The 10112-nt window shown below is 40.7% G+C and overlaps 2 protein-coding genes across 2 annotated transcripts; one reads left to right on the top strand and one right to left on the bottom strand.

The window, feature by feature from the left end:
- Positions 1 to 675: 675 nt before the first annotated feature.
- On the top strand, positions 676 to 4206 carry hspa5 (heat shock protein family A (Hsp70) member 5). Its single transcript, XM_087790740.1, has 9 exons — positions 676 to 775; positions 1275 to 1434; positions 1521 to 1752; positions 1836 to 1973; positions 2058 to 2170; positions 2236 to 2626; positions 2701 to 2938; positions 3013 to 3180; positions 3257 to 4206. The coding sequence occupies exons 2-9, from the start codon at positions 1313 to 1315 to the stop codon at positions 3823 to 3825; spliced, it is 1971 nt and encodes a 656-aa protein (XP_087646866.1). The 5' UTR covers positions 676 to 775; positions 1275 to 1312; the 3' UTR covers positions 3826 to 4206.
- Positions 4207 to 4691: 485 nt separating this feature from the next.
- Positions 4692 to 8792, bottom strand: rabepk (Rab9 effector protein with kelch motifs). Its single transcript, XM_087790741.1, has 8 exons — positions 8661 to 8792; positions 8223 to 8356; positions 7997 to 8151; positions 6994 to 7149; positions 6765 to 6929; positions 5625 to 5774; positions 5413 to 5562; positions 4692 to 5345 (listed from the first exon to the last, which is right to left on the bottom strand). The coding sequence occupies exons 2-8, from the start codon at positions 8273 to 8275 to the stop codon at positions 5119 to 5121; spliced, it is 1056 nt and encodes a 351-aa protein (XP_087646867.1). The 5' UTR covers positions 8276 to 8356; positions 8661 to 8792; the 3' UTR covers positions 4692 to 5118.
- Between the last annotated feature and the right edge of the window lie 1320 nt (positions 8793 to 10112).

Genomic DNA, 10112 nt, shown 5'->3' with positions numbered 1-10112 from the left:
ATAAATACTATAGGTGATAAGTTTACTAATAATATAGATCACTATAGCATAGTTTGAACGCAATGGAATTAAATTATAACCATTGACCCAGAAAGGTCACGGCATTAGAGGAATGTTACTTTTAACCTTGTGGAAACAAGAAACTCTGCATTTTAACACTTAATTAAAATAATGATCTGTTAAACGCTACCTATTATACGAATAATAAATATTTTGTAGGTCATTTAATTCAGTTGTTACATCAGATAAACTCAAGACTTATCTGATGTAACTACATCCGGGATTGCACACTCCTTGCTCACTAAGTAATAATGTTGGTATCAAAGGACTCATGAATGTTTTCAAAAAAACAAAACAACAGTGAATCATGGATAAAGATCCCCAAATACAATCAATGAAACGCCATGAAAGCTACACCCTTCTCTTTAGAGCGGCGTGTCACTCCGCGAACACCGCGTCTGGATTCCTCTGTGACACTCAGCCAATCAGCGGCGAGAACGAAGCAAAAAGACGCGGTGACGCCACAATAACGCTAACGTGTGCAAATCAGCGGCAGCCAACATGCCGGCTGCAGCCAATCAGCGCGTTCCAACGAACAGCGACTCGGCCAATGGGACGCCTCCACGACTGGAGAGCTGGGAAGAGATATATACGCCGAGCCTGCTGCTGCCAGCATCACTTCACTGGAGCAGAGACACACCGAAGATAACAGAAAAAAACGTGAGGAAACACCGGTTCCGTTCCTGCCAATCGATCACTTATTAATCCATACAAGGTACGTAACCTTAATTGTAATTTTCAAGTACGATTATCCGCCATTGTTAGTGTTTTTTTAGACAATATTTCGCCATTCTTAGGAAAGTATTACCAGACCCGCCATCCGGGCATCAAATACACTGTTTAAATCCCGTTAAAATAGTCTAATGTTGTTTTAACAATCAACTCTATTATAAATGTGTGTTAGTTAAAATGTAGACTTTCATTTATTCTGCGATTGTCTTGAAGCTTGACGTAGGCCTTGGCGATCACCGTGAAGCATGACGTGCGCAACAATGAGAGAAATCTATTGTTCATTTTAAACCACTTCCTTTTCTGTTTAAAAAAACTCTTTTTTCATTCTGAAACATTAATTTAATTGATCCTCTATTGCCACCCGTTCATATACCCGGCGCTACTTCTTAGCCACGATGCTATTTCGCTGAACTTGACTCGCAAATTATACGTCATTAAGTTGCGACCGCTTCAATCTTGACACTGTTACGTTCTTTTTATAGGTTTTTTTCCCGAGTTTGTGCGGAAAAGAGACGTCGAGATGAAACTTCTGTGGGGTTTACTCCTGGTGGCCGGTGTTACAGCCGTGCTCGCCGATGACGACGATAAGAGAGAAAATGTCGGGACCGTGGTTGGCATCGACCTGGGCACCACCTACTCATGGTATGGATCTGTTTTTTGAATAACACAGTAACTCTCTATGAAGTGTGACATGTTTGCTTTATTAAATCTATATATTTTTTTTACAGTGTCGGTGTGTTCAAGAACGGACGCGTGGAGATCATTGCCAACGACCAGGGAAACAGAATCACTCCATCATATGTGGCCTTCACCAGCGAGGGTGAACGTCTGATCGGCGACGCCGCCAAGAACCAGCTGACCTCCAACCCCGAGAACACAGTTTTCGACGCCAAAAGGCTGATCGGTCGCATTTGGGGCGACTCTTCCGTCCAGCAGGACATCCGCTACTTGCCATTCAAGGTGAAATGACCACATTTTTTAAAAAAGACTTCCTTTGTCATGTTTTATGAACGTATGAATGATCGTCTTGAATATGGTTTCAGATCTTGGAGAAGAAGACCAAGCCTCATATCCAGGTTGACATCGGTGGCGGTAACATGAAGACCTTCGCACCCGAGGAGATCTCTGCCATGGTGCTGACCAAGATGAAGGAGACGGCTGAAGCTTATTTGGGCAAGAAGGTACAAAAAGATTCCAAATGAAATCTTAATTATGGTTTCATTTTAGTAAGATAATTGACTAATATTGACTTTGATCTTTTTAAGGTTACACACGCTGTGGTCACTGTTCCTGCCTACTTCAACGACGCTCAGCGCCAGGCTACTAAAGATGCCGGAACCATCGCTGGCCTCAACGTGATGAGGATCATCAACGAACCGTGAGTGTGAAAGTAAACGTCTGGTTATTGCTTCTATGGATCCTAAATGTAGTTTCCCTCTGCAGAACCGCTGCCGCCATCGCTTACGGCCTGGACAAGAGGGACGGCGAGAAGAACATTCTGGTCTTCGATCTCGGCGGCGGCACCTTCGACGTCTCCCTGCTGACCATCGACAACGGCGTGTTTGAGGTCGTGGCGACCAACGGCGACACTCACCTGGGAGGCGAAGACTTCGACCAGCGCGTCATGGAGCACTTCATCAAGCTGTACAAGAAGAAGACCGGCAAAGACGTGCGCAAAGACAACCGCGCCGTGCAGAAGCTCCGTCGCGAGGTTGAGAAGGCAAAGAGGGCGCTGTCTGCCCAGCACCAGGCCCGCATCGAGATCGAGTCTTTCTTTGAGGGCGAGGACTTCTCTGAGACGCTTACCCGTGCCAAGTTTGAGGAGCTGAACATGGTAAGAAATTCAATACCTTCATCTGTATCCTTCAAACTATGACGAGAGCTTTGACTAACGCCTTTATTCTCCAGGATCTGTTCCGGTCCACCATGAAGCCCGTGCAGAAAGTGTTGGAAGATTCCGACCTGAAGAAGTCTGAGATTGATGAAATTGTACTGGTCGGCGGCTCAACCCGTATTCCAAAGATCCAGCAGCTGGTGAAGGAGTTCTTCAACGGCAAAGAGCCGTCAAGAGGCATCAACCCTGATGAGGCTGTGGCTTATGGTGCTGCTGTGCAGGCCGGAGTTCTCTCTGGAGAAGAAGATACTGGTGAGTTATTTTCCAGAGATGCTGGACCATTTATCTTCAAGATTTAGTTTATTGAACCCTTTGCTTTCTTGTAGGTGATGTGGTTCTCCTGGATGTGTGCCCTCTGACCCTCGGAATTGAGACCGTTGGCGGAGTGATGACCAAGCTGATCCCCAGAAACACTGTCGTGCCCACCAAGAAGTCCCAGATCTTCTCCACAGCTTCAGATAACCAGCCTACCGTTACCATCAAGGTTTATGAAGGTATGTCCACATTTCTAAAGCATCATGTTGGTGTGGAGGAAAAACAAGATGTTTAAATGATCTCCATTTGTTCCAGGCGAGCGTCCTCTGACAAAGGACAACCATCTGCTGGGAACCTTCGACTTGACCGGCATTCCTCCCGCACCTCGCGGCGTGCCCCAGATCGAGGTCACCTTCGAGATCGACGTCAACGGTATCCTGCGGGTGACGGCGGAGGACAAGGGCACCGGAAACAAGAACAAAATCACCATCACCAACGACCAGAACCGCCTGACGCCAGAGGACATAGAGCGAATGGTCAACGACGCCGAGCGATTCGCCGACGAGGACAAGAAGCTGAAGGAGAGGATCGACTCCCGCAACGAGCTGGAGAGCTACGCCTACTCCCTGAAGAACCAGATCGGCGACAAGGAGAAGCTGGGCGGCAAACTGTCGGACGAGGACAAGGAGACCATCGAGAAGGCGGTGGAGGAGAAGATCGAGTGGATGGAGTCCCATCAGGAAGCTGACATAGAAGAATTCCAGGCCAAGAAGAAGGAGCTGGAGGAGATCGTTCAGCCCATCATCACCAAGCTCTACGGCAGTGCAGGAGGACCACCACCAGAGGGCGCCGAAGCCGAGCAGGAAGAAAAGGACGAGTTGTAGAAGAAACACCAACGGTGGCATCAGGATGTACATATTGAACTAATGGACTCGTACCGAGAAGAATGGCTGGAGAAGGATGGCGTTAACAAGCAACCATACCGAGAGACTTGAAACGAAAGTTTCTGTGCGAAAGGTGTTCTCTTCGCTGAAAGGTGGAGATATTGGTCAGCCTGAATTTAAGAGGCTTGCTGCTGTTCTCAGGCAGTCCTGTCGGGGGAGGGGGGAGGGTAGCTGGGTGGGGGGGCTGGAAGGCGGCGTGATTCAGGGTCATCGCTGTGTCGGTGTGATCATGGGCACTTCACAAACACGGGCAAGACAAAGTTATTTATTAAATCTGGTCATTGTTCTCCTGGAAACAAATAAAGTGTTTGATACAAAATATCAAGAGCTGCTTCTTATTTTGAACTCTTCATATTAACGTGCTGTATCTAAAATAACTTTACCATTGAGAAATTACATTTTTAAGCTCTGTTCACCCGAATAAAGATCTTACTGATTTTAAGCTCCGCTACTAAGAGTTTATTTATTAAAAGGCATTAAACTTAGAATTTTTACATCTCTAATAAAAATATACAGTTATAGCTCTGGTTTTGATCCGACATTGACTCCAATCTTGATTTGCAAAGCATTCTGGGATACTACCAAGGGAGGTCCTGTAGAATCTTAAACCTGAGGAAGCTTCAGTCCTCTGGACATTCCTCAGATTTTGGGTCTTTGCAAATTTAATATATTTAGGAATATAATGATATAAGATGCATTTCACATCCACATTGGTAAAGTACAAGACATTAATGATCTTGCAAAGAATAATAAAAAAACTTCCACATTAGAATACAAAATGATAACACGCTTGTTTCACTGTTTAAAAATAAATGTACTTGAGTTATGAGTTGCTCCAATAGGTAAACCAAAAATAATTCAATTTTTCTGTGGATTTGTTCAATTTTTACTTAAAATTATGTACATGTTATGAAGGGATGTAGCTTTAATAGTTTCCGATCCTTTTAGGATCATATTTAATAAGCTTTAAGGCAAGAACATTTCCAGACAATGGACGTGCTGATTTGTATGTGACATCTAAAACTTGAGACTGAAGAAAACATGAAAGAAAAATATATTTGAATCTCATCTCACAAAATACCTGCATAATTCATTTTATTTCATCCAATTTTCTTTTCATCATGCTCTCAATTTGTCAGTCCTCAGTGACTCCATTACAATGATGGAAAATAATGAGCATGAATACGATACATTGGCCGAAATAAAACTTTATAAAACCAACAGTCTATGACATCACGTCACCACGGTAACGACACAGTCATCGTGTATGACCCCCTCGGTGTCCATTCCTCCGTAAACGAAGATTAAATTAACCGAACCCGTGCGAGCCGGACATTCTGCCGACTCATCACCGGAAGAAGCCGCGTCTCTGATCCTCCACGGCATCAGACACATGGAGTGGTCCAGTCGGTTCGGAGGAAGATCTCCTTCAAATCTCATCAGCAGCCACTTGCACTTGTCTGGAACAAACAGGAAGTGATTCCTCAGAGTGTGAGAGGAAGGACAGTAAACTAAAACCTTTTATACCTGCGTTGAATTGATACATTGAATTACTGGCTCCGTCCGATGTCATCCCCCCGAAGATGTAGATACAGTTTCCAAAAGCTACGGACGAGTGCGCGGCCACAGCAGGTGGGACGTCTCCTTTGGGTTTCACCTTTTCCCACTTCAGGCCCACTAAAAAAAAAGCTAGTTATAAAAACATATAAACCAGAGCTGGAGTACAAAACCTGCCGCACCTGTGTCCAGCGAGTACATGTCGTTGTAGAATCTGTCTCCGGCGACACCACCGTGAACGTAGATCTTCGAACCGACGGCGACGACGACGTGACCGTGGCGTGAGGACGGGGGTCGTCCTTGTGTTTGCGGCTGAGACCACGTCGACGACACTAATGGTCGGACAAACATTTTAGTGATGAAAAACACAAGACAAAAACTAAAATAATAACGTCCGTTTTTTTATTGGGTCGATGGTTTTCTTTCTAAATAAAATGATTCAGTTAAACGTGCTTAAGGAGAACATGTAGAAAATTAGATCATACTATTATATGGAAGTCAATTAAAATAATTGAAGCCAATAATTTGTGTGTGGAAAAGTTAAACTGATTCTTATTGAATAATTTAAAATTATATTTTGTATGTTGAAAGGTTGAATTTGTTTATTATTAAATAATTTCAATAAAAATGTTCAATATTTTTAAAATTAATTTATATTTTGAGGTTATAATTCCAATATATTTTTTTAATAAATAAAGATATTTATTTTGTATTTGTAGCCTTGTAAATTCAATATAAATCAATAGTTCACTAGACAAAACCAAAAGAGTGCCGAGCTACTTGATCGCATTCCTCTGCATCGTCACATGATCGCCTGCCTGTCGCATGATTGGCTGAAAGTTAGATTAAGTAGCTCGGTAATCATGCGCTGTTATACTGAATTTAAAAGGCTACTAATCAATAAAAATCTAATTTAGGATTTATTCATTTTAATTATTAAAATTAAAATATTAAACTACATGTCTAAAACAATTTTTTTTAAATATGATTTTAATGTAATTATAAAAAAAAAAGAAAAATAAATCTTTCAATATAGAAATTATTGAATTCAACTATTAAAAGAAATAATATTTTCAACGCTTAAACATTGTAATATAAAATTAAAATGGTATACTCAACTATTCAATATTCTGTTGGCACCGTTATACTTTTTTGACACGCGTTATCAGCTGAATATAAGTAAGTAAGTAAGTACAGTAAGTAAGTAATTTGTATTTATATAGCGCTTTTCCAGTCCAGGGTCAAAAGGCGCTTAAACAATAAAAACAATACTCAATAAAATATATACTTTAAAGGTCAAGATAATACTGAGAACAACAAACCTGTATCAAATATATGTAGTTTTTGGTCGACGACAGGCGAAGCTCCTGCTTCACCTCCAGAAAACACATAGAGTTTGTCCCCGAGGCAGGACGAGCTGGTGTGATACGTCCTCGGACACGGAGGCTCCCCGTCTGTTTGGACGCTCTTCCACTCGGAGCCTTCGTCTAAAAAAACATGGCAACAGAAAAGTCGTTCATTTTGTCAAAAACGCATTCCACGCAAACTCACCGGATAACTGTATCTTCTGAATACTGTTGCGATTGCCCGTCTGCTGCGCCCCCCCGAATACCCACAAGCTCTGTGGGCAGCTGTCTGGTACAAAGCTGCAGTGCTCATAGCGCGACTCCAGACCTTTCCAGTCCGCTTGGACCCACTTGTGACCGTCTACGAGAAGAAAAAGAAGCACAAATAGATGTAAGTAAGTACAGTAAGTAAGTAAATTTTATTTGTATAGCGCTTTTCCAGACCAGGGTCACAAAGCGCTTAAACAATCAAAACAATATTCAATAAAGTATATATTTTAAAGATCAAGATCAAACTGATAACACAACAGGAGTTCCAGAAAATCAAGGAAAAGCCTAAACAAATAAAAACGTCTTAAGATGTTTCTTAAAGGAGTCAGTAGATCCATCAAGCGCAAAGAGAGAGGAAGATCCTTCCAAAGCTTAGGAGCAACAGCCTGAAAAGATTTCTCTCCTCTGGTCCTGAACCTTGTGCGAGGAACCATAAGTAGATTCTGATCCACAGATCTCAGAGCCCGAGCTGGGGTGTAAGGCTGGATCAGATCAGTGATGTAAGGAGGAGCCTGACCATGAATAGATCTGAAAGTAAGAACCAGAATTTTAAAGTTGATCCTGAAAGAAACTAGAAGCCAGTGAAGAGTTTTAAGGATCGGAGAAATGTGAGTTCTTCTACTAGAGCGGGTCAGAATTCTCGCTGCAGAGTTCTGAATCAACTGCAGGCGAGACAGATCCTTCTTGTTAAGACATGAAAACAAACTGTTACAATAGTCCAGACGAGAAGAAACAAACGCATGGATTACAAGCTCCAGATCATGTTGTGACAACAAGTTTAGAGATTTTTCTCAGTTTCTGGTCAGTTTTCTGCAGTGTTGAACAAGAGACATGTCTTTATCAAATACAACACCCAGGTTTCTCAGGCTCAGTTTGACAGACTGACCTAAGTCACCCAAGTGTTGACGAATTCAAAATAAAACATACAGATTACTCACCAAGATCTAAAATATGGGAATGCGAGAAGCTGCCATTGGGATCAGCTCCACCGATGACAACGATTCTTCCGTTTCCTTCATCAGTCGAGGGAACAAAAGTGCAAGTGTGGCCCACACTGACCCCGGGGTCACCTCCGCCAGGTACCAAAGAATACCTGTCGAGAACAGAACACAGTGTCAGGAGTTTATTACGCACATAGTTGCTAACAAACGTGTGTTAACTCACCACACTCCTTGTTTAGGCTGATCGAGGACATCAAGAATAGGAAGTAACTCCATAGTAGTTCCAGATGTTTCACTGCTAGTCCAACAAAGCGAGATGGCTTCTTGGATTTCACTTTCCAGCTGCAGGTGGCTTCACTTCCAATAAAACATAATACAAAACAGAACGTTTAAACTTATTCGTAATTGAATTGTTACATTATTTTTCAAATAAATGTTGCTGCTGCTGTTGTTATTGATCTTATTTTGTACTGCAACAATGCTAATATTTACAGTTATGAGGCACTTTCGCGAAAATGAAGTTCAACATTAAAACAATATACTGTGTATTTTGTGCATTAATATAGTCACAGAGGACACTCGGATAAGACAACGACAGAATATGACCAAGTTACAAGAAGCTAGTTAGCATTAGCATAACGTTAATAAAGATTTTATTTACCTGTGACTGTGGACATTGGACACGTTAGAAGACACGACAATCGCCCTAGAAATATAAATAAAATATAGTGAGAATATTTACTATTTGATATTAAAATCGAGTTACAGGCTAAAGATTCACCAGCCACGCTGAACGTCTCCTCAACTTTACGTAAACGACGTGATTCAGGTTAGAACGTAGTAACCATGGTTACCATACGCGCATGCGCACTCTCTGTGTACGCTCCACGCCTGGTTACTTAGAAGGAAAACGAACTGAGCTAAGATTTTGTTAACGAAGCAAATATATTTTAATATAATAACAACTACACACAAACTTGAGGGACAACTACACAAACGAACAGGTGAGTGTATTGACGTCACTTTTTAGTTTTTCAACGAGTTTTTTTTTAATCTCTCGAGACATGGACGAGTTTAAGCTAAAAATACAACTTTTTTTGTTCGTTTTTGTTATTAGATGTAAATTCACGATGACCAGAACCATGTGCAATATACTGTTTTTAAATTTCATCTTTGTTACTGACCGCTGCTGCCATTTTGTTTGTTGCCAAAATGTTTGTTTATTTTCCACCCGATACTAATTATTAATAATTATACTCATTTTATAATAATCCATAATTATGGGTCAATTTCCTTTTTTTTAGTAACCGCAATGCCTTTCTGTAAATATTGAAATATTTAACAAGTTACACAAAGTTTGTAGTTTTAAATCCATCCAGTAGAGGACGCTATCGCATTTCAGATAGATAGATCGATAGATTTATGGCTAGATATTTTATTTATCTCCGTAGACAAATTCAATCTGTTATTTCTCAGTTTTCATTTACTCAATAAAGTAGCTATCTTTCGCTTCACTTCTTATGTATATTTACTAGCTGAATTACTCAGTATTTACCGGGTATTAATCACATAAAACAACAATTAAATAAATAGATAAAATAATGAAAGTCGTATTTATTTAATTATTTATTGAAATTTGTACTATTTGAATTACAATGGTCGTGTTCTGTCCCCCTCTGCACACCCCATAATTTACAATGAAATGTTGTGAATCTCAAAATAGGACATATTTTAATTTTCATATTTTCTTACTGAAAACCTCTGATTTTCCAGCAACATATTTGGTTAAATCTCCTCCATCATCTTCATTAAATCTGCTCTGCTTTGACTTTAACTTTTAAGATTAACTTAATAATGATTTATTTACATCTTTAGCCCCCCTCCTCAGTTCAAGTACTTTTCAAAACTCAAACTTTCATTATTTAAAACAGCCATATGACAGACATTTTTTTTTTAATCAAACAACAAGCTAAAAGACCACAGATGAGTAAAAATACTGAATAAGTATCCGTTAAGATGTCTTAACTTTCAAGGGATTTCTCTGATCAAAAACTGTTCAATCTCTTCAACTGAGAACAATCTCTAAACTTGGGAAAATGATGTCAAACATAAT

The sequence above is a fragment of the Callionymus lyra genome, chromosome 5 (assembly GCF_982586985.1).
Source record: "Callionymus lyra chromosome 5, fCalLyr1.hap1.1, whole genome shotgun sequence".
Taxonomy (NCBI): domain Eukaryota; kingdom Metazoa; phylum Chordata; class Actinopteri; order Syngnathiformes; family Callionymidae; genus Callionymus; species Callionymus lyra.
This window is presented reverse-complemented; position numbering and strand designations above follow the sequence as displayed.

Coding starts and splice junctions, on each gene's coding strand:
- rabepk (XM_087790741.1), bottom strand. CDS start 8,275: ATGGAGTTACTTCCTATTCTTGATGTCCTCGATCAGCCTAAACAAGGA. Junction 6,930..6,993: donor TCAGAAGATACAGTTATCCG/GTGAGTTTGCGT, acceptor ATGTTTTTTTAG/ACGAAGGCTCCGAGTGGAAG. Junction 5,775..6,764: donor ACTACATATATTTGATACAG/GTTTGTTGTTCT, acceptor TCCGACCATTAG/TGTCGTCGACGTGGTCTCAG.
- hspa5 (XM_087790740.1), top strand. CDS start 1,313: ATGAAACTTCTGTGGGGTTTACTCCTGGTGGCCGGTGTTACAGCCGTG. Junction 1,435..1,520: donor CTGGGCACCACCTACTCATG/GTATGGATCTGT, acceptor TTTTTTTTACAG/TGTCGGTGTGTTCAAGAACG. Junction 1,974..2,057: donor AAGCTTATTTGGGCAAGAAG/GTACAAAAAGAT, acceptor GATCTTTTTAAG/GTTACACACGCTGTGGTCAC.